The 27,774-nt window shown below is 48.1% G+C and overlaps 1 protein-coding gene across 2 annotated transcripts; it reads left to right on the top strand.

The window, feature by feature from the left end:
• The first annotated feature begins 256 nt into the window (after positions 1-256).
• smyd4 (SET and MYND domain containing 4) lies at positions 257-27,774 on the top strand. Of its 2 annotated transcripts, none has more exons than XM_078548349.1 (10): positions 257-387; positions 2,851-2,995; positions 3,901-3,990; positions 4,979-6,017; positions 6,700-6,882; positions 7,367-7,533; positions 9,364-9,499; positions 9,889-10,005; positions 10,637-10,760; positions 27,341-27,774. In XM_078548349.1, the coding sequence occupies exons 1-10, from the start codon at positions 263-265 to the stop codon at positions 27,489-27,491; spliced, it is 2,277 nt and encodes a 758-aa protein (XP_078404475.1). In that variant the 5' UTR covers positions 257-262; the 3' UTR covers positions 27,492-27,774. The 2 variants fall into 2 exon arrangements, with proteins under 2 accessions (XP_078404475.1, XP_078404474.1); XM_078548348.1 differs by having other exon boundaries at positions 6,676-6,882.

Raw genomic sequence — 27,774 nt, 5'->3', positions numbered from 1 at the left:
CGCTGAATCCCCCACTATCAACATCCTGGGGGTTACCAGAAACTGAACTGGACTAGCCGTATAAATACTGTGACTACAAGAGCAAGTCAGAGGCTAGGAATCCTGTGAGGAATCCACCCCCCGGGCTCCCTCACACCCCCCCCCCCAACCCCCTCACACCCCCCGGAACCCGGGGCTGGAGGTGATTGGCTGTTCCTCCTGTCAGTCAGTGAGATGGCCCCGCCCCGAACCCAACTTCTGTTTCCGGGTTAGTGAGGCCCGGATGGATGCCGAGTGGCGTCGGTATTGCGGCTCCCGCTGGCAAGGAATCGACGAGCAGGAGCGGCGGGGATTCGGCCACATCCCTGGGATCAGAGAGAGCTTCAGATTCTGTCAGCGGAAACTGGGGTAAGGGGAGGGGTCAGTGCGTGGCGGGGGAGGGGTCAGTGCGTGGCGGGGAGGGGGTCAATGCCTGGCGGGGGTGGGGTCAGTGCGTGGGGGGGAGGGTTCAGTGCGTGGGGGAGGGGTCAGTGCGTGGCGGGGGTGGGGTCAGTGCGTGGGGGGGAGGGTTCAGTGCATGGGGGAGGGGTCAGTGCGTGGGGGAGGGTTCAGTGCGTGGGGGAGGGGTCAGTGCGTGGCGGGGAGGGGGTCAATGCCTGGCGGGGGTGGGGTCAGTGCGTGGGGGGGAGGGTTCAGTGCGTGGGGGAGGGGTCAGTGCGTGGGGGAGGGTTCAGTGCATGGTGGGGGAGGGGTCAGTGCATGGGGGAGGGTTCAGTGCATGGGGGAGGGGTCAGTGCATGGTGGGGGAGGGGTCAGTGCGTGGTGGGGGAGGGGTCAGTGCATGGTGGAGGGGTCAGTGCGTGGGGGAGGGTTCAGTGCATGGGGGAGGGGTCAGTGCGTGGCGGGGAGGGGATAGTGCTTGCGGGGGAGGGGTCAGTGCATGTGGGGCGGGAGGGATCAGTGCGGGTGGTGGGGAGGGGTCTGCATGCGGGGCGGGAGCGGTCAGTGAGTGCGGGGCGGCAGGGGTCAGTGCGTGGTGGGGGAGGGGTCAGTGCATGGTAGGGAGGGGTTCATGCTTGTGGGAGAGGGGGTCGATATGTGATGGGCGAGGGGTCAGTGCGTGTGGGGGTGGGTTCCATGTGCGGTGGGGAGTGGTCAGTCACGGGGTCTGTTTGGGGTGGGGTGGTCACTTTGGGGCAGGGGTGACAGTGGGAGCAATTTGGGAATTAGGGGAGGGGTTGGTGTGGGGTGTCAGGGGGTTTCAGGGTGATGTTTCGGGGTGGGTGGGGGTGTCAGGGGGTTTCAGGGTGATGCTTGGGGTTGGGTGGGGGTGTCAGGGGGGTTTCAGGGTGATGTTTGGGGGTGGGTGGGGGTGTCAGGGGGTTTCAGGGTGATGCTTGGGGGTGGGTGGGGGTGTCAGGGGGGTTTCAGGGTGATGTTTGGGGGTGGGTGGGGGTGTCAGGGGGTTTCAGGGTGATGCTTGGGGGTGGGTGGGGGTGTCAGGGGGTTTCAGGGTGATGCTTGGGGGTGGGTGGGGGTGTCAGGGGGGTTTCAGGGTGATGTTTGGGGGTGGGTGGGGGTGTCAGGGGGTTTCAGGGTGATGTTTGGGGGTAGATGGGGATGTCAGGGGGTTCAGGGTGATGTTTGGGGGTGGGTGGGGATGTCAGGGGGGTTCAGGATGATGTTTGGGGGTCGCTGGGGATGTCAGGGGGGGTTCAGGGTGATGTTTGGGGGTGGGTGGGAGTGTTAGGGGCGGTTCAGGGTGTTTGGGGGTGGATGGGGGTGTCAGGGGGGTTCAGGGTGATGTTTGGGGGTGGGTGGGCGTGTCAGGGGGGTTCAGGGTGATGTTTGGGGGTGGGTGGGGATGTCAGGGGGGTTCAGGGTGATGTTTGGGGGTGGGTGGGGGTGTCGGGGGGTTCAGGGTGATGTTTGGGGGTGGGTGGGGGTGTCGGGGGGGTTCTGGGTGATGTTTGGGGGTGGGTGGGGATGTCAGGGGGGTTCAGGGTGATGTTTGGAGATGGGTGGGGGTGTCAGGGGGGTTCAGGGTGATGTTTGGGGGTGGGTGGGTGGGGGTGTCAGGGGGGTTCAGGGTGATGTTTGGGGGTGGGTGGGGGTGTCGGGGGGGTTCAGGGTGATGTTTGGGGGTGGGTGGGCGTGTCAGGGGGGTTCAGGGTGATGTTTGGGGGTGGGTGGGGGTGTTGGGGGGGGGTTCAGGGTGATGTTTGGGGGTGGGTGGGGGTGTCGGGGGGGTTCTGGGTGATGTTTGGGGGTGGGTGGGGATGTCAGGGGGGTTCAGGGTGATGTTTGGAGATGGGTGGGGGTGTCAGGGGGGTTCAGGGTGATGTTTGGGGGTGGGTGGGTGGGGGTGTCGGGGGGGTTCAGGGTGATGTTTGGGGGTGGGTGGGGATGTCAGGGGGGTTCAGGGTGATGTTTGGAGATGGGTGGGGGTGTCAGGGGGGTTCAGGGTGATGTTTGGGGGTGGGTGGGTGGGGGTGTCAGGGGGGTTCAGGGTGATGTTTGGGGGTGGGTGGGGGTGTCAGGGGGCCTCAGGGTGATGTTTGGGGGTGGGCGGGGGTGTCAGGGGGGTTCAGGGTGATGTTTGGGGGTGGGTGGGCGTGTCAGGGGTGTTCAGGGTGATGTTTGGGGGTGGGTGGGGGTGTTGGGGGGTGTTCAGAGTGATGTTTGGGGGTGAGTGGGGATGTCAGGGGGGTTCAGGGTGATGTTTGGGGTTGGGTCAGTGGGTGGGGTGTCTGGGTGGCTCTGGGCATGTTGGTGGTTTATTCGGTGTTAGCTGTTGCCATAGCAATGCGGGTTGGTATTGGGCAGCACTGGGTTAAATGTGAGACTGAATGTGTTGATTGTTCTGACCAGCTCGAAGGATGAGGCCGTTTTCGAGCAGCTAAGTGCTCATTGCTCCACACAGAAAGATCCCAAAGCTGAGCTGGATTTCAAGCAGCAGGGGAATGCCCGGTTCAAAGCGAAGGACTACATTCAGGCTGTGGCATTGTATTCAAAGGTACAGTCAGACACTGCTGAGCCACAGTCACCCAACAGTACACTGCGCTGCGATGGCAAGTTGTGCATTGATCCCCGCCATGGGGCAATCCCCGCCACAATAAAACAAAATACTGCGGATGCTGGGAATCTGAAATAAAAACAGAAAACGCTGGAAAAACTCAGCATAACTGGCAGTATCTGTGGAGAGAGAAACAGACTTTCTCTCTCCACAGATGCTGCCAGACCTGCTGAATTTTTCCAGCGTTTTCTGTTTTTATTTGGGGATCCCGCCTCTCCGGGACAGCCGTCCCCTCTGTGCTGAATCGCAATCAGAATATTTTCAGACCGAGTGAGGTATTTGGTCTTCTCTCTTTCAGAGAGTTCTCAGTCAGCTCCTCCTCCCCGTCTTGCACCAAAATCTTCCCATTTTTTATTGTGCCTGTGTTAATCCATTTCCCTTTTCAAAGCAATTATTGAATTTGCTTCTCCCACATTCCACCCCCTGTGGACCTCTCTGTTACTGATGACCATAAATGTGGAAATGTTTGCCTGCTGCTTTCACTCATTAATGGAGCTGGACAGTCAGGATCTCTCCTCATTGCCAGATTGGATAAGGCAACTGCTCAAACTGAGCTGTGTGTTTCTCCGTAAATCAGCCGAGCAGAATTGTGCACTGGCCGTGTGTGTGGCTCACATTCACAAAGCCCTGCGCTGGCTCTGTGGCTGCAAAGTCCGAGTCTCCAGCATCATTGTGAGAGATTTCCCTGTCTCCATGACTGAACGTCACTGAGTGACCATGGGGGGTTATTCAGATAGCCAGCACCCCACAGAGTCTAGCTCGGTACCTGCATTAGAGACGGCGCCTTTATTGTCCACTGGCTGCCTCTTGGTCAATGCTCTCAGATGGTCTCTCTGTGTTTTCAGGGTCTCCGACACAGCTCCACACAATCCCCTCAGGCTGCTGTGCTCTATGCCAACCGTTCGGCAGCACTTTACCACCTGCAGCGCTACCAGGCAAGTGGCACCCACCCTATCCTTCACTGTACTGAACATTACATGACCTCCACCCTCCCCCCTCCCTACCTTCCTGGGGCGGGGGAGGCAAGAGGTTCGGGGTGAGGGGGTCGATGGGGGGAGTCGGGGTGAGGGAGGGTCGACGGGGAGGGGGTGTCGGGATGAGGGAGGGTCGGGGTGAGGGGTCGACAGGTGAGGGGATTGACGGGGGTCGGGGCGAGAGGATCGACGGGGGTCAGGGTGAGGGGGTCGATGGGGGGGTCGGGGTGAGGGGGGCTCGTGGTGAGGGGGTCGACGGGGGGTCGGGGTGAGGGGGTCAACGGGGGGGTCGGGGTGAGGGGATCGACGGGGCGAGGGGGTCTACGGGGTGTTCGGGGCGAGGGGGTAAATGGGAGGTTCGGGGCGAGGGGGGGTTGACGGGGCGAGGGGTGAGGGGGGTCGATGGGAGGTTCGGGGCGAGGGGGGTCGACGGGAGGTTCGGGGCGAGGGGGGGTCGACGGGAGGTTCGGGGCGAGGGGGGGTCGACGGGAGGTTCGGGGCGAGGGGGGGTCGACGGGAGGTTCGGGGCGAGGGGGTCGACGGGAGGTTTGGGGTGAGGGGGTGTTCGGGTCGAGGGGGTTGGCGGGGTGCTCGGGGCCGGGGGGTCGACGGTAGGTTCGGGGCGGGGGGGTCGACAGGAGGTTCGGGGCTGGGGGGGTCGACAGGAGGTTTGGGGTGAGGGGGTGTTCGGGGCGAGGGGGTTGGCGGGGTGCTCGGGGCGAGGGGGTTGGCGGGGTGCTCGGGGCGAGGGGGTTGGCGGGGTGGTCGACGGGAGGTTCGGGGCGGGGGGGTCGACGGGAGGTTTGGGGTGAAGGGGTGTTCGGGGTGAGGGGGTTGACGGGGTGCTCGGGGTGAGGGGGCCGATGGGGGCTCGGGGCGAGCTTGTGGCTGTGGGCTCTGTTTATTGGGAGACGCTAACACCAAGGTGTGTCCTTCTCTCCGTGCCCAGGAATGTTTAGCGGATATCAGGAGAGCTCAGGAACACAATTATCCACGAGAACTGGAACATAAAATCCTGGCACGTCACGCATCCTGTTTACATCACCTCGGAGTGCCTGATGGAGCCTATGATAAACGGAGCAGAGGAAACCTCAGTGATGGAGGGGGGCAGGGCCCTTGCTCCACAGCCTTGCCCAGTATCCAGACCCATTCTGAATCCCAAGACCCCCCCAGTGCACGGGGAAAAGCCTCAGCTGTTCCGGGGGAAGTATCTCCTTCCATCGCCTTGCATTCTGACACTTCCCGGGGCCGGCACATGATAGCAACTGAGGAGCTGAGGCCGGGAGAGGTCCTGATTCAGGAGGAGGCATTTGCAGCTGTGTTGATTCCAGAGGAGGGGAGAAGGGAGTCACTCCCCAATGAGGATCTACACTGCCATCACTGCTTGGGCCAGGCTGAGCTCTCACTGCCCTGCCTGAGCTGTAGCTTCAGCAGTTACTGCAGTGAGCTGTGTCGACATCATGCCTGGCAGCAGTATCACTGGCTAGAATGCCGTCTCGGTGGGCTCCTCCTGGCACTGGGCACTTTTGCCCACCTTGCCCTCCGCACTGTCCTGGTTGCGGGCATGCAGGAGGTGGAGAGAGCACAGAGATTGGGGAGTGGAAGTGACTGGTGGCCAAGTGAGGAACAAAGCAAGAGGGAGGACCCAAAGCACACGATTGGACAGGCAGGTTGTTCTGGGACTGAAAGGTTTTCAGGGGCTAGTGGCGGGATGCCCAGGGATGGTCTGAGCCGCTACCAGACCATCCACAGTCTGCTGACACACATGGAACAGCAGAAACCCAAGCACCGCTTCCTGTGTGGTTTCACTGCAGCTGCTGTGTGCTGCGAGATCAAGCGAAGGGGGCTGGAGCTGCAGATGGTGAGTGAAGAGCTGGAAACGCAGAGTGCCCAGGGCCAGAGGCTGAGCATCCTGGGAGAGGCACTGCTCCGACACATGCTGCAGCTGGAGTGTAACGCTCAGGCTATCACTGTCGTCAGAGATACAGGTAAGCACCAGGGTACAGGGTGGGCTGGGTCCCTCCCCTACAGTGGGACTGTGAGTGGCTCTCTGTGACAGGACACTGCCTGGCCAATGTGTGACCAAACTACACAGGCCAGGGGAGCTCAGGCTCTGGCTGCACAATGTGCCAGGATTCACTGAGTGCTTACAGCACAGAAGGAGGCCATTCAGCCCATTGTGTCTGTGCCAGTTCTCTGCAGGAGCAATTGACCTAGTCCATCTCCCCCCGCCTTTACCCTGTCATCCTGAGAAACCTTTCTTCAGATAATGATTGAACGTCCTTTTGAATGCCTCGATTGAATCTGTCTCCACCACACTCTCAGCCACTGTTTTTTCTTGTCACCTTTCGCCACTCGCTTTCAATCTGTGTGCTCTGGTTGGCGATCTTGGTGCCATAGGGAACAGTTTCTCTCTATCTGCTCTGTCTAAGCTGCTCTCTGTTAGAGCAGTGATTTGGGTCTATAATCAGCCTCTGTGCCCTAAAATAGGGAGTTGCAGGAATCAGCCCAGTGCCTCATGCTGATTGTGTGCAGTGCCAGCTCCTGTGCACTGAGCACCCGATCCCGACAGCCCCATGAGCAGCGCCTCAGGTTCCACCTGGGCTGTGTGAGCTATCTCTGGTTCTCATTGCTGAGGATTCCCAGCTTCAGCCACTTGTTCTGTTGCAGGAGTTGGAAATTCCCATGTGGCAGAGATGGAACAGGTCAGGATTGCAACTGCCTTCTACTCCGGGGTCAGTCTGCTCAACCATTCATGTCACCCAAACACCAGCATCACGTTTCGCAACACAAGCATCAATGTGAGAGCCTCACAACGCATCCCAGCAGGACAGGAAGTGCTGCATTGCTACGGTAAGCCCAATACTCAGCTCCCTCCCTCTTTCTCACACTTCACATTTTCATTTCTGTCTCTCTCATAGTGTCTCTCCTTCTCTTTGCCTCTCACTCTGTCCCTCTTCTCCCCTTGCATCGGCTCCCCCCGGCTGTCTCTCCCCGCCCCTTGAGTTGCCTCTCCCCACCGCACCCCCTACCCCCCCCCCCCCCGGGCTGCCTCCCCCCACCACCACCTCCCCCCTCCCCACTCTCCCCCTGGGCCGCCTGTCTCCCCCCCACCCCTCACTCCCCAGCCCGGGCCTCCCCAGCCCAGCACCTTTCCCCGGCGCCCCCCATGCTGCCCCAGCCCGACTCCCCCACCCTGAGCCACCCCTGCCTGCCCCCCACCTGCGGGCCCCATCCCACCCCTGCTCTTTCCTCCCCCCAGCCCCTTGCCATCCCGCACTCTTTCCCTCCCCCCTCGCCATTGTTTGGATTGAACTTCATCTCTGTCTGTGTCCAGGTCCACACTGGAGCCGAATGTCAGTGAAGGAACGGCAGCGGGCCCTCAGTCTGCAGTATTTCTTCCAGTGTCGGTGCACCGCCTGTGTTAGTGAGGAGAATAAGGAAGCTGGAATGGACTCCCTGGTCTGTCAGTTCCTCTGCTCTCGCTGTGGGGTTACTTTACAGGTGAGTAGAACATGGGTAGTTGGGGTGGGGGTTGGTGGGTTTGATCTGCATTGGGTGGGTGGCCTTATAGTTAGTTATTTTCTCTTCACCCTGCCCCCTCTCCAGCCACTTTGGGTAAGCATTTGCTGCAGGGAATTCGACCAAGGAGGCATCAGCAGCTCGCTCATTCCTGTTCCTATCCAAAGTGGAAAGAAGCATTTCCCAGCAACCAGGAGTGGGAATCCCAGCTGATTTTCTTCCCTCTAGCCCATGGGCTACATTCTACCCACTTTCCTGTCTGCCTCAGAAAGCTGGACAATAAATAAAGATCATGGAACAAAATAGAGGCGGTTGAAATGTGGATGCTAAGACGTTTGTTAAAAATTCCATTTCAGACCATTAGACCAATGAAGAGATGCTTGAATTGACAAGAACAAAAAGAACTCTAAAAGTGACACCCAGAAAAGACAACGTCACCATTTCAGCTGTTTGATCAGGGCTGAAAAGCTACAGGGGTCTCTGCTAGAGGGCAAAGAGGAGGGAGGGCAGCAGAAAGAGGAGGGAGGGCAGCAGAAAGAGGAGGGAGGGCAGCAGAAAGAGGAGGGAGGGCAGCAGAAAGAGGAGGGAGGGCAGCAGAAAGAGGAGGGAGGGCAGCAGAAAGAGGAGGGAGGGCAGCAGAAAGAGGAGGGAGGGCAGCAGAAAGAGGAGGGAGGGCAGCAGAAAGAGGAGGGAGGGCAGCAGAAAGAGGAGGGAGGGCAGAGAAAGAGGGGTCGATCTGGGCGAAGTTGGATGATGGATGTGACAGAGCGATGCAGACAAGCTGCAGGGGATGTGTGAGGGTGATGCAAGACAGATGAGTGAACAAGACCAAATGAGAGACCTTGGAGTGAATGTCCACTGATTCCTGAAGGTCGCAGGATAGGTTGATAAGGTGGTTAAAAAGGCATATGGAATCCTTACATTTATTAGCTGAGGTATAGGATATAAGTGAGGGAGGTTATGCTGGAATTACATAAAATATTAGCTAGGCCACAACTTGAGTATTGTGTGCAGTTCTGGTCACCTCATTACAGGAAGGATGTAATTACATTCGAGAGGGTGCAGAGGAGATTTACGAGGATGTTGCGAGGATTGGAAAGTTGCAGCTATGAGGAAAGATTGGAGAGGCTGGAGTTGTTCTCCTTGGAACAGAGGAGGCTGAGGGGAGATTTGATTGAGATGTAGAGAATTGAGAGAGGCCTGGGTAGAGTGGATGGGAAGGGCCTATTTCCCTTAGCAGAGAGATCAGTGACTAGGGGGGAAGAGATTTAAAGTGATTGGGAGAAAGATTAGAGGGAAGATGAGGAAATATGTTTTCACCCAGAGGGTTGTGGGAGTCTGGAACTCACTGCCTGAAAGGGTAGTAGAGGCAGAAACCCTCAACTCATTTAAAAGGTGTCTGGATATGCACCTGAAGTGCCCTAACCTGTAGGGCCATGGACCAAATGCTGGAAAGTGGGATTAGGCTGGGTGGCTGGCTTTTCAGCTGGTGCAGAAACGATGGGCCAAGTGGCCTCTTTCTGTAATTCATAAACTTTCTGCAATTCTATGATATACCATGACAGCAGATCTTCTGGCAGGAGTAGCTACAAGCTGCAGCAGTCTATGGCCACTGACCAGTTTTAACAACACATTGCATTGAAGGAGCTAACTCAGTATAGATCACATGTGCAGCCAGAGCTCCCCCTGATCTCACAGCCCAAACTAGCTTTTTACACCTGTTGCATCGTTTAATGGACCTTCTGATGTAACCTTTTAGTTTACACTCTGCCTCCATGGTGATTTATTTTGATCGGTTCTTGTTTTTTGCAGGACTCGGAGGAAGCTCACTGCACATGCTCAAACAGCTGCTGTGGTCACATGGTCTCCAAACAGTCCCTCATTCAACAAGTGCAAGAAATTAGAAGCCAGATGGGTAACGCCAGGGGCCTGAGCGCTGGGCATCCAGGTATGCTGATCAATAGTGACCGGGCATCTGGATACAGTGATCAATAGTTCCTGGGCATCTGGGTAGGGTGATTGATAGTGACCGGGCAGCCAGGTACGGTGATCGATAGTGACCGGGCAGCCGGGTACGGTGATCGATAGTGACCTGGCAGTCGGGTACGGTGATCGATAGTGACCGGGCAGCCGGGTACGGTGATCGATAGTGACCGGGCAGCCGGGTACGGTGATCGATAGTGACCGGGCAGCTGGGTACGGTGATCGATAGTGACCGGGCAGCCGGGTACGGTGATTGATACCCGATTGATGGGCAGAAGGAGGTGCAGAGGCTTAAACCAATGAGAATAGTACCAATGGGGTGGGCGTTTTTTTTACTGGTTCACTTTCTTTCAGATGAGGCATTTCGTCTGCTCTCCAAGTGTCAGCGGGTAGCTCAGAACCTCCTGTCGAGTCACCACCCAGTGCAAGGAGAGATTGAGGACTGTTTGGCACAGGTTTACGCATCCCAAGGTGAGGTCAGTCCCACTGTTCGTTGTGTGAGTCTTGAAAGCAGTCAGGCTGTGTGAGAGGGTGTGTGTCTGAGTGTGGTGCGGGGGTAGGGTGAGAGGGTGTGTGGCCAGGGGAAGGGTGAGCGGGTGTGTGGGCGGCGGGGGGGTGGTGAATGGGTGTGTGTGTGGCCAGGTGTGGGGGGAGTGAGGGCATGTGTGGGCGGGGGTGGAAGGTGAGGGTGTATGTTTGCAGGGGAGGGTGAGGGAGCCTGTGAGCGGAGGGTGAGGGGGGGTGGGGGGAGGGTGAGTGGGCTTGTTTGGAAGATGTGTGGCTTGGGGTGTTTGGGGGTGGTGTAGAATGGGGGTTTGGTGGGCAGAGTTGTGGGGTGGGGGTGTGGTGGGATATGGCGGGGTAAGGCTGTTGAGGTGTGTGGGGTGGGCATTTGGGTGTGTGATTGTGAGGGGCTGTGGGTGGGGTTATGCAGGTTGTTTGGGTTGGGAGGGTGAGGGTTGGCTGGGGACCTTTGGGGGTTCGGGTTGCGTGGGGCAGAGATGGTGTGGGGCAGAGGGTGTGTGAGGTGGGGTGTGGGCTCAGGGTGTGATGTGGGTCACTGGTCTTTCCTGAGCTTTGCTGACTGTTGCTGTTCCTGCAGCTGATTGGACGGCAGCTGCTCGGCACCTGGGGATGAGCTGTGACCTGGTCAGGATTCAGTTTGGAGATCGGAGTGTGGAACTGGGCAAGCAACTCTTCAAACTGGCACAGATTCTCTTCAATGGGTAATATCCTCATCACAGTGGGGTCAAACTGGGAGGTATGGGGGTGTCAGCCTGGGGATAAGAAGCAGAACCTCAAAGGTAATAATCTCTGGATTATTACCCTAGCCATGTTCAAATTGGCATAGGACAAATAAGATTAGAGAGAAGAAGGTGATGCTCAAAGGCTGGTGTGGGAGTTGTGGGTTCCAGTTCATGGGACACTGGCATCAGTACTGAGGAAAGTAGGGACTGTGTCGTTGGGACAGTATACACCTGAACTGCACTGGGACCAATGTTCTAGCGAGCCGCAAAACTAGGGAAGTAGAGAGGGCTTTAAACTAAATAAAAGGGGGATGAGGGATCAAGTTTGGGTAGAGGCAGCAAATCAAGGGGTAGAGTCAAGACAGGAGATCAGAATAGTAACCTGGGAAATGAGGGTCAAAGAATGTGCGGAAAGGACAGAGAGAAAAAATTTAAGAATACACCAATGGTCAAAGCGTTCGATACAGTGCTACATAACAGACTTGTGAGGAAAGTTATAGGTCATGGAATAAAAGGAGCAGTAGCAACGTGGATACAAAATTGGCTGACAAATAGAAATTAGAGAGTAGTGGTTAATGGGTATTTTTTGGGCTGGAAGAAGGTTTGTAGTGGAGTTCCCCAGGGGTCGGTATTGGAACCCTTGCTCTTCCTGATGTGTATAAATGATCTAGATGTTGGTGTGCAGGGGACAATTTCAAAGTTTGTGGACGACACAAAACTTGGGAGAATTGTAAACTGTGAGGAGGACAGTGTAAAACTTTAAAAGGACCTTGACGCGTTGGTGGAGTGGGCAGATAGGTGGCAGATGAAGTTCAATGTGGAGAAGTGTGAGGTGATACATTTTGGTACAAAGAACATGGAGAGACTGTATAAAATAAAGGATACTATTCTAAAGGATGTGCAGGAACAGAGAGACCTGGGTGTATATGTATGTAAGTCATTAAAGATGGCAGGACAGGTACAGAGAGCTGTTTCTAAAGCATACAGTATTCTAGACTTCATTAATAAGGGCATATAGTGCAATAACAGGGAGGTTATGATGAACTTATATAAGACACTGGTTAAACCTCAGCTGGAGTATTGTGCACAGTTCTGGACACCACACTATAGGAAGGATGCGAACACATTGGAGAGAGTGCAGAAGAGGTTTAGGAGAATGGTTCCAGGGATGAGACACTTCAGTTATGAGGAAAGATTGGAGAAGTTGGGACTGTTTTCCTTTGAGAGGAGAAGGCTAAGAGGAGACTTGATAGAAGTTTTCAAAATAATGAGGGGTCTGGACAGAGTACATAGAGAGAAACCGTTCCTACTTATAAACGGATCGAGAACCAGAGGGCACAGTTTTAAAGTGTTTTGTAAAAGAAGCAGATGCGAGGTGAGGGGAAAACTTTTTCATGCAGCGAGTAGTTAGGGTCTGGAATACATTGCCTGGAAGTGTGGTGGAGGCAGGTTCGATTGAGGTATTCAAGGGGGCATTGGATGATTATCTAAAAAGAAACAATGTGCAGGGTTACAGGGAAAATGCAGGCGATTGGTACTAAGTTAAAATGCTCAGACAGCCAGTGCAGACACGATGGGCCGGAGGGCCTCCTTCTAAACCGGAACAATTCTGTGATTCAGTCAAGACTAGATATTACAAAGGCAACAAAAAGACAAAACTAAAGGCTCTGCATCTGAATACGAGTAGCATTCATAAAAATGTAAATAAATTGATGGTACACATAGAAGTAAATAAATAATACCTGCCATTACGGAGTCATGGCTGTAGGATGACAAGGATTGGGTCCTGAATATTGAGGGGTGTATGACATTCAAGAAGAACAGGAAGCTAGGTAAAGTGGAGGGGTAGCACTGTCAATCAAGGGTGGCATTGGTGCAATGGGTAGAGAAGACCTTGGTTCAGGAGATCAGGATGTAGAATCAGTTTGGGTGGAGATGAGGAATAGTCAGGAAAAGAAATTGCTAGTGGGAGTGGTCTACAGGCCCCTTAGCAGTAACCACAATGTAGAACAAAGTATACAAGAAGAAATATTGGGTGCTTATGATAAAGGGATGGCAATAATCATGGGTGATTTTAGTTTACATATAAACTGGGAAAATCAGATTGGCAGTAGTAGCCTGGATGAGGAGTTCATAGAATGCTTTTGAGAGAGTTTTTTTAGAGCAGCACGTTCTGGAACCAACCAGAGAGCAGGTTATAATAAAAGCAAAAAACTGCGGATGCTGGAAATCCAAAACAAAAATAAAAATAAAAATACCTGGAAAAACTCAGCAGGTCTGGCAGCATCTGCGGAGTGGAACACAGTTAACGTTTCGAGTCCGTATGACTCTTCAACAGAACAGGTTATGTTAGACTTGGTATGGCGTAATGTGACAGGATTAATTAATGTCCTCAGAGCAAAGGCAGCTTTAGGTAGCAGCGACCACAATATGATTGAATTTTACATCCAGTTTGAAAGGGAGAAGTGTGGGTCTAAGACTAATATTTTAACTTAAATAAGGGCAACTATATGGGCATGAAAACTGAGCTAGCTGAAGTGAACTGGGATATTGGGCTATGGGATAGATCAATAGAGAAGCAGTGACAGACGTTTAAGGGGATATTTCAGAATACTCAGAATAAGTATATTCCACTGGAGTATTGCTGAAAAAAGACATTTTGTCAAAGCTTTTTGTCTTGCACTCATCAGGACAATCTTAAGAATACCAATGTCAGAGGAAGCAATAACTTTATACTGTATGAGAAGAGAGTGCTGATTGGTTGGAAAATGGATTCTGGTAGAGATGTTGCCATGGAGAATGCACCAGTTAATGATGACTGACAGTTAACTGCCGAGCATTGTTTGAAATTTAAACCAGGCAGCTTGACTCTGATTTGTCAAGGCATTGCCCTGAGGAATAAACCAGCGAATGGCTCTTGCTTACTTTGTTTAGCTAAAACAGGCACAGTGTGTGTACACGTTCTTTTTGTCAGCAAAGAACAGGGCTCTGTGTATTATTGTACGTTGCCTCCAGCACATGCAAATACCCCACACTGCAAGCCCAACTGACCATCTTAAATTGGTTGTCGTTGTTGTCATTTTTAGCACACTGAGGATTACTTAGCAATTGTTGTCCAGTCGCGGAATCACATCTAATGTTGGACACTTATTATTGATATGGCAGGTGGTAATTGCCAGGCTGACCAAATCCCAAAAGGAAAACTTGGTCAAGCTATCACAACGATTTGCAATTTGTATTTTTATTACGAGTAGGTATGTGTACTGAAGTCAGAAGTAAAGATTCCACTACTGCTTTTGGAGATTTTAAATATTAAATTAAAATATTTATTAACAGAAGAATACTCATACACACAAGATTACAGTTACACAGTTAAATTTTTTCTTATAACAATTCCCAAAAGATTTCTACTTAGCTAGACCCACAACTAAACACCCTTTTCCAGGCAACAGTCCCTATAGATTCTTAATCTATAGAAAAATCTAGTAATATTACCACAAGGCACCCACTGTTGCTATAGGGGAGGTATTTCACAGGCTTCTGTCTCCCTCTCACTCGACAATGGAAATCCAAGGCTTAAAACAAAACCTTGCCTTCTGGAAAACAAACTCTTCTCTGGGGTGGCCTGAGGCTGCTTACTTCCCAGGTCTGTCCTCGCAGAACACACTCTTCAAGATTTCACATGGCCACTCTCTCGTATAGCTAGTCAGTATAGAAATAGGAGGTTAGTCCAGATGAATGCGTGGCTGGAGAGATGGTGCAGGAGGGAGGGCTTTAGATTTCTGGGACATTGGGACCGTTTCTGGGGGCGGTGGGGCCTGTACAAGGTGGACGGGTTGCACCTGAACTGGAATGGGGCCAACATCCTTCCATGTAGGTTTGCTAGTGCTGTTTGCGACGGTTTAAATTAACTTGGCAGGGGGGTGGGATCCTGAGAGGAGGTTCAGCAGGGGTAGATGCACAGCCAAAATTAGAAGAGACAGCAAGTGAGTCTGGAAGGCATAAAATTATAGGCCAGTTAAGGCACAAGGGAGGTTGGCAAGGTTGGATGGTATTTATTTTAATGCAATGAGTCTGACGAATAAGGTAGATGAGTTGAGGGCACAAATTAACACATGGAAATATGATGTCATTGCTGGCACAGAGACATTGTTGAGAGCGGGGTAGGATTGGCAGCTCAATATTCCAGGATATAGGGTCTTCAGGTGAGACAGGGAAGGAGATTAAAGAGTAGGGTGTATCGCAATATTGATCAAGGAATCAATTACAGCAGTAAGGAGGGATGACATCTTAGAAGGCTCCTCAAATGAAGCTAAATGGGTAGAACTTAAAAACAAAAAAGGAGCAAGCACATTGCTGGGAGTGTACTATAGGCCCCCAAATAGTCAGAGAGAGAAATAGAAGAGCAGATATATAGGCAAATTTCATAGGAGTGTAAAAATAATAGGGTAGTGATAGTGGGGGATTTCAACTTCCCCAACATTAACTGGGTTAGTCATGATAGGTTTAGAGGGAGCGGAATTCTTAAAATGCATCCAGGAGAACTTTTTAAACCAGTACCCTTTAGTTCTTGTTGCTGTCTTGAGTGGGAACAGTTTTTCACTGTTTACCCTGTCCATACCCCTCAGGATCCTGAATACCTCTATCAAGTCTCCTCTCAGCCTTCTTTTCTCCAAGGAAAACAGCACCAACCTTTCCAATCGATCCTCATGACTACTGTTCTTTATCACTGGAATCATTCTCATGAATCTCGTCTGTACTCTCTCCAATTTCTTCACATCCTTCCTAAAGTATGTTACCCAGAACTGGACGCAGTGCAGGTGAGGCCTAATTAGTGTCTTACACAAGTTGAACATGACCTCCTGTTACGACCACAGCTGATGTAAATGCTGAACAAGCCAGATCTCAGATTGAAATCCGCCTCGCCTGATTCTAATTTTTTTTAAAGTACTGTAGAGATGAAAGGGAAAGCTGCTGAACGCAGAAGCACAGACCTCTTTTATCTTTGAAACCCTTTTGAAATGCAACAGCTACAAATCAATTTCAAAACTTATCCCCAAATGCTAATTTCAGATCTGCTCTGTTTCCTTGTAAGTTAACTCCCACCATAAGGCCTCATTACAAAATGCAGGAAGATAACACCTTTAGTCTTTCATCCCTGAGATTCTACAGACAATCTGACTCAAGCAACCTCACCTTTAATTAACCCTGGGCACACAGACACAGCTTACCCTTACCTACACAGAATATAGCCATAAACACAGAAATATAAAAATATACACATACCATCACACCTCCCCGCAAGGCAAAAATAAAACGTCATATTTCTAAAGACATTTTCTTAATCCACTTCTTATAAAACACCATGCTTATCTATGCAAATACTATCCCAATATAATGTACATGCAACAAAAATGAAAATATACATAACTCTGGCAAGAATAAAGGTCACTCCAGTCCATGTTTAAATTTCGACACTCAAGTCCTTTTGAATTCGAGCTCTTGACAACACATCCGCAATAATATTCTCCCGTCCAGCCACATGTATAATTTTCAAATTGAATGGTTGTAACAATTAACTCCGTCGGAACAGCCTGGCGTTTTTATCCCGAAATTTCAAGGGATTATGGTCAGTGTGCACAATTGTCTCTGAAGAGTTGCTTGCAACATACACTTCAAAATGCTGCAGAGCCAGAACCAAACTTAAAGTCTCCCTTTCCACAGTTGAATATTTATTTTGATGCACATTCAACTTTCGTGAAAAATAACTCACTGGCCTCTCAGTTCCTATTCCGTCTCCCTGCACAAAACAACCCCAATTCTTATGTCAGGAGCATTAAAAGCTGTATTGATTACTGCACCTGTCCTAGCAACACCTGAATATACGAAACGATTTAAAAAGGCTGTTGACACTAGTGACATAAGAGTTAGGGTTGTTTTGTGCAGGGAGACGGAATAGGAACTGAGAGGCTAGTGAGTTATTTTTCACGAAAGTTGAATGTGCATCAAAAGAAATATTCAACTGTGGAAAGGGAGACTTTAAGTTTGGTTCTGGCTCTGCAGCATTTTGAAGTGTATGCTGAACTTGAGCCAATTTCACCGTATTTAATCTATACGGGTGTTGCCTTATTGAAACAGAATCCCCCACATTAACATCATGCGTAGCTAAAGTTGTTCTCCCTGGCCTATTCCCACAAATTGACTTAAGTGACTGCAACAGCTTTCGTAAGTGACTTTGATGATTCTCTGTAAGGTAACTTAATATTGCATTTGAACTCTTAAGAACTTTCTCATTTTCCAGTTTATCAGAGGAAGGTCAATTTCAGAATTTTTAATTTTTGTTTCACCCTCTGAAAATACTGTCAAATTCCTTTCTCTCCCTTCCTCCTTTAACTACAGTTATTAGCACTTCCTTCTGGCTATCCTCCCTGTCAAAGTAATGTTTTAGCATGTTCACATGGGACATACGCTGACTTTTTCTCCTATCTAGAGTACTTACTACATAGTTTACATCATTCAGTTTCTTTTCAATCTTGTAAGGTCCACTAAACCTTGCTTTCAACGGCTCGCCTGGGACCGGCAACAACACCTGTACCTTCTCTCCAGCCACAAAGCTATGAGCATTTGTCCTTTTATCTGCATTTGCTTTCATTACTTGCTGAGATACTTTTAAATGTTCCCTGGCTCACTCACATGCCTTAGTTAACCTTTGTCTAAATTTTTGCTACATACTCCAGGAGAGTAGTTTCAGAACTCTGATTCACTAATTTCTCCTGAATCAATTTTGAGCGGTTCCCTTACTTTGTGACCATAAATCAACTCGAAAGGCTGAACCCTGTTGACTCATTAGGGGCATCCTTAATAGCAGACAAAAAGAATGGAAACCCTCGATCCCTGTCATACGGGTAGTCTTGGCCATAAGCTCTAATCATGTTTTTAACATTTAACGCCAAAGCTTTGAGATTCAGGGTGATAGGCAGATGATTGAACTGCTTTATCTCCAGACTGCTCATTACTTCCTTAAACAGCTAGGACGTGAAATTTGAACCCTAATCAGATTGTATTTCTTTTGGCGATCCATATCTCATATAGAATTTAATTAATTCTTCTACAATCGCCTTTGCTGTGATTTCCTTCAAAGGTATTGCTTCTGGAAATCTCATAGTCACATCCATGAATATCAGTAAATACTGATTCCCACTCTTAGTTTTAGGGAGGGGACTTACACAATGAATCAGGACGCTGTTAAAAGGTTCCTCAAACACTGGAATAGGAATTAAAGGTGCAGGTTTAATCACTGCTTAAGGTTTTCCTACCACTTGCATGTGTGGAATGTCTGTCAGAATTTAACTACATCTTTATGTAGTCTAGGCAATAGAAATGTTTTTGAACTTTAGCTTGGGTTTTCCTAACTCCCAAATGTCCAGCCGTTGGGATTTCATGAACCATCCTTAAAATTTCATTCCGATATCCGGTCGGAATTACTACCTGGTGGACTGTGGCCCACTTCTCATCTGCAGGGACTTGAGGCCTTCTCCATTTTCTCATGAATACATTGTCCTTGAGGTGATGACACTCCTGAATATGTTCTGCCTCACTTTCAGAATAAGCTGTTTGATACAGCTCTTTTAATTCTAGGTCCTTCTGCTGTAAATCCACTAAATTTGATGGGCTAAACACCTCAGTCTCATTCTCTCTAATCTTCTCTTCGGGGCTAACTTTTTAAAAAATTGACCCAGTCAACTGAGGTTTGGCATCCTCCCATTTTCTTGTAGATTCTTCCTATTTTGTCTAGTTTTGTGTGTCTGTGATCTTGTCACCACACAGTCTGGAAACAGCCCAGGATGCTCTTTTTGTAAAGCCTCTGTAGATTGTGTTTAAAAGAGTTCTCCTACCACTCCAGGGGTAGTCAATATTTGAGACCCAACAATATCACTTCCTAAAATGAACTGAACTCTGGCAATAGGCAATTTCTCTACCACTCCAACAATTACTTCCCCTGTTTGCAAATCACTTTTTAATCCCACCCTGTACAATAGTACAGGCTTGAATTTACCATGTATTCCTCCAATTGTACAATTTCTCCTGCAATAATCCATCTGGGCAGCAGATGGCACTAGCCCATAACGTTAGAGACTGACTTGCAGCAGTGTCTCAAAATTCTGATGAGCTCCCCAGAATCACAGAATGTTATGGCACAGAAGGAGGCTATTCGGCCCATCGTGTCTGCACCGGCTCTCCAAATGAGCATTATGACCTAGTGCCATTGCCCTGCATTTTCCCCATACCCCTGCACATTGTTTCTATCCAAATAATCATCTAATATCCTCTTGACCGCCTCGATTGAACCTGCCTCCACCACACTTCCAGGCAGTGCATTCCAGGCCCAAACCACTTGTGTGAAAAAGCTTTTTCTCATGTCACATTTGCTTCTTTTGCAAATCACTTTAAATCTGTGCCCTCCCAGTCTCGATCCTTTTACGAGCAGGAACAGCTTCTCCTTATCTACTCTGTGCAGCCCCATCATGATTTTGAACATCTCTATCAAATCTCCTCTTAGCCTTCGTCTCTCCAAGGAGAACAGTCCCAACCTTTCTAATCTATCTTCGTAACTGAAGTTTCTCATCCCTGGAACCATTCTTGTAAACCTTTTCTGCACTATCTCCAATGTGTTCACATCCTTCCTATAATGTGGCACCCAGAACTGCACAATACCCCAACTGAGGTCTAATGAGTGTCTTATATAAACTCAGCATAACCTCCTTGCTCTTGTGCTCTTTGCCCTATTAATAAAGCCCAGGATACCAGATACTTTATTAACTGCTCTCTCCACCTGCCCTGCCACCTTCAATGATCTATGCACGTATACACCCAGGTCTTTATGCACCCTTCTTGTTTTGAAATACAAGGAAATACTTCCCCCTCACACATAAAATCCTTGAACATCTCTGTAACCTGTCTCTCAGAATTTCACTGGGTAGGCTGGGAACACATTCCTACCTCTCTGGCTAATTCTGACTTCTCTTCACACATGTACGATTCCTACTGGTTTGTCTTTAACTTGGGATTCCAAGCCCAAAGCATTTTTATTTACAAAATCCTTCTGAGTTCCTATCACTGCAATCCACTTCCTATTTAATTTCCAGCAATTCAACCTCGTGTGTCCAGCCCTTTTGCAATGATAACAAATTATTTTCTTCACTTCACCTTTTGATTCTACTTTTCCATTTTTAGTAGCCTGGCGTCCTTCAGTCTGCTCTTTACTACTAGCACTTTCCCATCACTAGGCTTTCCATATCTCCAATTTCCTTTCTGACCTCCTTATGATCCTTTTCCCACATTATTTGTCTGTGTGAAATATAAGTATCAGCCAAAACTTGCTGCTCCCTGAATCTTTGATATTCAAGTTCATCTAAGTAAGTCTTAATGGTTACTCGAATACTATTTTGGAATTATTCCATAATCATGATTTCCCTCAAATTCTCAAAAGTTTTTCTAATTTCAGTGATCGAAACCATTGACCCCACAGCATTTATTTTTCTCTGGCAAATTCTACAAACGTCTGATTAGATTTCTTTCTTATGGTCCTTAAACTTTAAATGATAAGCTTCAGGGGCAGGCTCATAAGCATTGAGTATTGCCTTTTTAACCACTTCATAGTCTGCAGATTGCTCTTCTGACAACTAGCGTACACATCCATGGCTGTACCTGACCAAAAGACTTTGTAACATTAAAGTCCAAGCATCTTTTGGCCAACTCAGCTTCATAGCTGCTATCTTTTCAAATGAGGTGATCTTTTAACTCCATCCTCTAAAAATCTTCGTTTAGTGCCTAAATTTTCAGTTAAATCAAATTCCTCAGGGGAATCAGAATCATCCTCTGACACACTCTCTCTTCTTTCTTCCTTTAACCTAAGCTTGTCTCTAGCCAGTTCATGCTGTCTGAGCTCTTTCTCTCTTTGAAACTCAAGCTCAAACCTTTGCATTTCCATTTCTTTTGCTCTTTCTCTTTCTTTTTCTTGCTCCTCTTTTTTTCCATTCAAGCTTTTTCATTTCTATTTCTTTCAATCTTTTTCCCATTCAAGATTTTTCTTTTCTCTTTATCTCTTTTTCTTCCAATTCAAATCTTTTCACCTTTCTTTCTCGTTCTTTTTCCTCCAATTCAAGCCTCTGCTTTTCTCTATCTCTTTCTATCTCAAACTGCTTTATTTGGTTCCCTCATCCAAATCATTGATATATATTGTGAATAGCTGAGGCCCAAGCATTGATCCCTGTGGTACCTCACTAGTCACCGCCTGCCATTCAGAAAAAATTCCCATTTATTCCTACTCTCTGTTTCCTGTCTGCTAACCAATTCTCAATCCAAGCTAATATATTACCCCCAATCCCATGTGCTTTAATTTTACACACTAACCTCATATGTGGGACTTTATCAAAAGCTTTCTGAAAATCCAAATACACCACATCCACTGGTTCTCCCTTATCTATCCTGCTAGTTACATCCTCAAAAGCTCCAGTAGGTTTGTCAAACATGATTTCCCTTTCATAAATCCAAATTGACTTTGTCTAATCCTGTTGATATTTTCTAAGTGTCTTGTTATCACATCCTTTATAATAGGCTCTAGCATTTTCCCTATTACTGATGTTAGGCTAACCAACCTGTAATTTGCTGTATTCTCCCTCCCTTTTTAAATAGTGGTGTTACATTTCCCACCCTCCAATCTGCCGCGACAATTCCAGAATCTATAGAATTTTGGAAGATGACAACCGACACATCCACTATTTCCATGGCCACCTCCTTTAGTACCCTGGAATATATCGTGCCCTGGGATTTATCGGCTTTCAGTCTCAATAATTCCTCCAGCACTATTGTTTTAGTAATGCTAATTTCCTTCAATTCATCATTCTCACTAGAGCTTTGGTTCCCTAGCATTTCTGGGAAGTTATTTGTGTCTTCCACCATGAAGACAGAACTAAAGTAGTTGTTTAATTGCTCTGCCATTTCCTTGTTCTCTATTATAAATTCTCCCGTTTCGGACTGTAAGGGACCTACATTTGCCTTCATTAATCTTTTTCTTTTTACATACTTATAGAAACTTTTACAGTCCGCTTTTATGTTCCTTGCAATAAAACTGTCTTTTTGGCAGTAGCCCTTATAGCTTCTTAATCATAAAATCCAAGAAATATTACCCAAACTGAGAAACTGCTTTCCCTTTAAACAGAAGTACAATCCACGACTTCCCAGAAGAACTCCACGCTGATGTGGTTTTTCCAAAGGGAGATTTAAAACAATATGTTTCTCAGGATAAATATTCTCCTGGCCCAAAGCTGAGTTGCTTTCTTTAATTAAAAGATTTTCAGTTTTTCAGCACACTCCAAAACACCAGAGCTGGCTTCAGTGGGACTCCCTCCACCGACTGCAACTCACTACAGCTAAAACCCCGTTATAATAAACACCTTTTCACCCCTTTCATCTTAGTTCCCCAGTGTCTTTAAATATCTCTCTGAAAACTCAGGTCCCCAAATATCAAAACCTTTCCTGTTCCTATTTTACCTCTGTTTCAGGTCAATAAAATTTAAAACACCTGCCCCCCTGTTTACTCATAAATCTGTAAAATAAAAATGTTCTTTTTGTACCTTTGAGGCTCCTTTGAAATGCAACAGCTACAAATCAATTTCAAAACTTATCCCCAAATGCTAATTTCAGATCTACTCTGTTTCCTTGTAAGTTAACTCTCACCATAAGGCCTCATTACAAAATGCAAGAAGATAACACCTTTAGTCTTTCATCCCTGAGATTCTACAGACAATCTGCCATCTTCAGTGACCTATGTATATATACACCGAGGTCCCTCTGTTTCTGCACCTCCTTTAGGGTCTCTCCCTTTATTTTATACTGTCTCTCCATATTCTTCCTGTCAAAATGAATCACTTCACACTTTTCTGCATTGAACTTCATCTGCCACTTGTCTGCCCAATCCACCAAACATGTCTGTGTCCTTTTGAAGTTCGAGACTATCCCCATCACAGTTGACAATGTTTCCAATCTTCATATCATCTGCAAATTTTGAAATCATGCCCTGCACACCACAGTCTAGGTCACTAATATATATCAGGAAGAGCAAGGGTCCCAACACTGACCCTTGGGGAACCCCACTACAAACCTTCCTCCAATCTGAAAAACAACCATTTATCACTACTCTGTTTCCTGTCACTCAGCCAATTTCTTATCCAAGTGCCTACTCTCCCTTTTATTCCATGAACTAGAATTTTGCTCACAAGTCTGTTGTGTGACACTGTATCAAATGCCTTTTCAAAATCCACATATACCACATCAACCTTAATACCCTTCTCTGTTACCTCCGCAAAAAACTCCCAACAAGTTAGTTAAACATGATTTTCCCTTAATGAATCCATGCTGGCTTTCCTTAATTATCCTGCACTTGTCTAAGTGACTACTGACTTTGTCCCGATCTATAGTTTCCAGTAGTTTCCCTACCACTGAAGTCAAACTGACTGGTTTGTAGTTGCCGGCTTTATCCTTGCACCCCTTTTTGAACAAGGTCATAACATTCTCAATTCTCCAGTCCTCTGGCACCACCTCTGTATCTAAGGAAGACCGGAAGATTATCACCAGTGTTTCTGCAATTTCTACTCTTATTTCCCTCAGTGTCCTTGGATGCATCTCATCTGGTCGTGGTATCCTATCAATTTTAAGTAAAGATAGCCTTTCTAATACATTCTTCTTTTCAATTGTAAGTTCTTCTAGTGAATGAGTTACTTCGGTCTGGGTAGCATCTTCTTCCTTTGTAAAGACAGATGCAAAGTACTCGTTTAATACCTCCACTTTTTCTCCTGCCTCCACATGCAAGTCCTCTTTTTTTATCCCTAATTGGCCCTACTCTCTTTCACCACTCTTATTATTTACATGCTTATAGAAGACCTTGGGATTCCCTTTTATGTTCGCTGCCAGCCTCTTTTCATGCTCTCTCCTTGCTTTTCTTATTAGTTTTTTCACTTCCCCTCTGGTACTTCAGCCTGATTCTCCATTGTATTTTCTACCTGACATCTGTCATATGTGCACTTCTTGCTTTTCATCTGCACCTTGATCTCGGCATCCAGGGTGTTCTGGATTTATTTGTCCTACCTTTCCCCTTCAATGGAATATACCTTGACATTGCCTGCAATACCTTTTTCTTAGAAGGTCACCCATTGTTCAGCCGCTGTTTTTTCTGCCAACATTTGACTCCAACTCACTTGACTCAGATGCATTCTCATCCCATCAAAGTTGGCTTTTCCTCCAATTAATTATCTCTGCTCTGGATTGTTCCTTGTCCTTCTCCAAGGCCAATCTAAACCTGATACAATGGTCACTGTCCCCTAAATGTTTTCCCTTGGGCCAACTCATTCCCTAGAAACAGGCCCGACAGTGCCTGCCCTCTCACTGGACCGGAAACATGCTGCTGCAGAAAATGATCTTGAACACGTTCCAGGAACTCTCGCCCCTCTTGTCCCTTTGCACTATTCCTATCCCAGTCTATGTTTGATAATTGATGTCTCCCATTATAATTACTCTATAATTCTTACACCTCTCTGTAATTTCTTTGCAAATTTGTTTCTCCACATCCCTTCCACTAGTTAATGGTCCAAATACTACACCAATCAATGTTATGGCACATTTTTCATTCCTTATCTCTAGCCAGAGAGATTTCGCCCTTGACTCATCTAGAACATCCTCTCTCTCCAGTACCTTGCACCCTGGAGTATTTAATGCCCAGTCCTGCCCTTCTTTGAACCAGGTCTCTGTTATAGCAATGATATCATAATTTCATTTGTCAACCTGTGCCTGCAGTTCACCAGTCTTATTAACCATACTCCGTGCATTCACATAGATGCACATTAATCTTAATTTAGACATTTTATCTTTCCCACTTGCTCTGACCCCATCTAATGACTTACTATAGCCTACTCTAATTCTATCAAACTCTCATATCCTCCTTATCAGTTAATACTTCTCTACTTCCCACTGCCAGTTTTTCTCCTCTCCTCTCTGAATTGCCCCTCAGGTTCTTCTCCCCTGCCAATCTAGTTTAAACCCTCCCCAAAAGCACTAGCAAACCTCCCCACGAGGACATTAGTCCCAGTCCTGTTAAGGTGTAACCCGTCCTTCTTGTACAGGTCCCACCTGCCCCAGAACCGGTCCCAATGCCTCAGAAATCTAAAGCCCTCCCTCGTACTCTATTTCTCAATCCACGTGTTGAACTGCTCAATCTCCCTATTCTTATGCTCACTAGCACATGGCACTGGGAGTAATCCTGAGATTACTGCTCTTGAGGTCCTGCTTCTCAATTTCCTTCCAAACTCCTTAAAATCTGCTTCCAGGACCTCGTCCCTTTTCCTACCTGTGTCATTGGTCCCAATGTGGAACATGACCTCTGGCTGCTCGCCCTCCCCTAAAAGAATGCCCTGTAGCCACTCTGTGACATCCTTGACCCTGGCACCAGGGAGGCAACATACCATCCTGGAGTCATGCCTATGGTCACAGAAATGCCTGTCTGCTTCTCTAACTATGGAATCCCCTACCACTATAGCACTTCCACTCTTCCACCTCCCCTCCTGTGCTGCTGAGCTACCCGTGGTGCCACAAACCTGGATCTTGCTACAGTCCCCTGAGAAACCATCTCACCCTCCAGTATCCAAAATGGAAAAGCGGTTAGAGAGTGAGATAGCCTCAGGGGATTCCTGCAAGACCTGCCAGTTTCTGTTAGACACTCTGGAGGTCACCCATTCCCTTTCTGCCTGTGTACTTAGCTGTGGTGTGACCACTTCTCTAAATGTGTTATCCACGTAATCCTCAGCCTTGCGGATGCATCACAGTGACTCCAGCCGCTGCTCAAGTTCCGCAACACGGAGTTCGAGTTTCTGCAGCTGCTGACCGTTCCTGCAGATGTAGTCATCGAGGAAACTTTGTGCCTGCTCAATTTCCCACATTCCCCAGGATGCATATTCCACATGGCTGAGCTGCACTGACATACCTTGAACTTTATATAAAGTGGTTACTCCAGAATGGTTTAATATAATGAGTCACTGTCACTCACCAATCGTCTCCCCTGTGCTGAGTCTGGAAAGGCCAATGCTTACCAACCAATCAACTTATGGGACTCCTGTGCCGTCACTTTTCGGTTTTATCTGTAAACTCCTGGCTCACTCTGCTGCTTTAAGCTCTCTGACCTCTCCAGTTAATTACCAGTTACTCATTAACCTACTCCTGCTGCTGCCCCAAAGCGGAAAGCAAATGCTGGAGGCTGGAAAAGAGTAGGAGAAAGGAGCACCTCTTCCCCCACTTCACCAAACTCCCAACTCAGAAAGCTCTACTTCTTGCAATAAACCTCACCTGAAGTACCATTTTCCCTTAGGCACAGAATTTCCACTTTGAATCAAATTCCCAAGTAGTCACTCTGTCTCCGTCTCCCTTGCTAACCGTGCCCTTTACTGACCCAAATGAGACTTTGTCTGATTGGCAGGATGTGATGAGTGGAGTCCTGGGGCCTCAACTTTTTACAATTTATATCAATGTCTTAGACAAGGGGAGCAGATGACACAAAGATAGGAGTATGTTGTGAAGAGGACATAAGGAGGTTGCAGACGGATATAGATAGGTTGAGTGAGTGGGCAAAAATCTGGCAAATAGAGTATAATATGGGAAAATGTTAAGTTCACTTTGGAGGAAAATTAAAAAAGCAGAGTATTACTTAAATGGAGAACAACTGCAGAATTCCGAAGTGCAGAGGGATCTAGGTGTTCTCATGCATGAATCACAAATAGTTAGTATGCAGGTACAGCCAGTAATTAAGGAGGCTAATGGAATGCTATCCTTTATTACAAGTGGAGTTGAACATTAAAGTAAGGAGGCTATGCTTCAGTTATACAAGACATTGGTGAGACCGCATCTTGAATACTGTGTGCAGTTTTGGTTTCCTTATTTAAAGAAGGATGTAAATGAACTGGAGGCGGTTCAGAGGAGGTTTACTAGATTGATACCTGGAACGAGCAGGTTGTCTTATGAGGAAAGGTTAGACAGACTGGGCTCGTTTCCACTAGAGTTTAGAAGAGTGAGGGGTGACTTAATTGAAATATTCAAGATCCTGAATGGCCTTGACAAGGTGGACGCGAAAAGTGGGTGAGACCAGAACTAGGGGGGCAGTGTTTTAAAATTAGGGGTTGTGCCTTGAGGGCAGAGATGAGGAGAATTTTTTTTCTCTGAGGGTTGTGCGACTTTGGAACTCTCTGCCTCAGAAGGTGATGGAAGTGGGGTCGTTGAATATTTTTAAGGCAGAGGTAGATAGATTCTTGTTAGGCAAGGGAATCAAAGGTTATCGGGGATAGATGGGAACGTGAATTCAAACACAAGAAGATCGGCCACGATCTTATTGAATGGCAGAGCAGGCTCGAGGGGCTGAATGGCCTACCCTTCCTATTTTGCATGTGGGCGGTCAGACCTGATACCCCACCACAGTTTCCTGTCTGCCTGGCCTGACTGTTCCTTCCTGTCATTTTTAGACATGTTGTGGATGAAGCATTGAGTGTTATTGAACAGGCTGAGTGCCTTCTCTCCCTGCACTGTGGAGCTGAACATGAGATGATGATCGAGTTGAGTGAAATGAAGTCCTGCCTGCAGACCCTGCCCAGCCAGTTCCCTGTGTCTCCCTAACACTCAGCATGTTACAAAGAGTGACTGGATCATCAACTAACCAACCAATGTGTTCAACCATCTATGGATCACAACACTGGGCACATGGGAAATCCAAGGAGACTCCACTGGACAGGATTCACCCGGCCAAGGGAAGCTTGTCATCCACATTCGACAGAGCCGCAAATGAACCTGGCACAGCTGGCTCCTCACAGTAAGGGGCTTCCTGATGTTTGTAGAAATGCACTGAGCTGTTCAGTTTCATGAAATAACTGGGAATGATAAAGATCACAATGGGAATCTA

This window comes from Cetorhinus maximus, chromosome 9, assembly GCF_964194155.1.
Source record: "Cetorhinus maximus chromosome 9, sCetMax3.hap1.1, whole genome shotgun sequence".
Taxonomy (NCBI): domain Eukaryota; kingdom Metazoa; phylum Chordata; class Chondrichthyes; order Lamniformes; family Cetorhinidae; genus Cetorhinus; species Cetorhinus maximus.
Note: the sequence above shows the minus strand (reverse complement) of the source record. Positions and strands in the feature narration are given on the sequence as shown.

Bases quoted from the DNA above. Each gene is read 5' to 3' on its own strand.
- smyd4 (XM_078548348.1), top strand. From the start codon at position 263: ATGGATGCCGAGTGGCGTCGGTATTGCGGCTCCCGCTGGCAAGGAATC. The intron at 3,991-4,978 runs GCAAGTGGCACC...CTCCGTGCCCAG, and splicing joins ACCACCTGCAGCGCTACCAG to GAATGTTTAGCGGATATCAG. The intron at 10,006-10,636 runs GTGAGGTCAGTC...CTGTTCCTGCAG, and splicing joins ACAGGTTTACGCATCCCAAG to CTGATTGGACGGCAGCTGCT.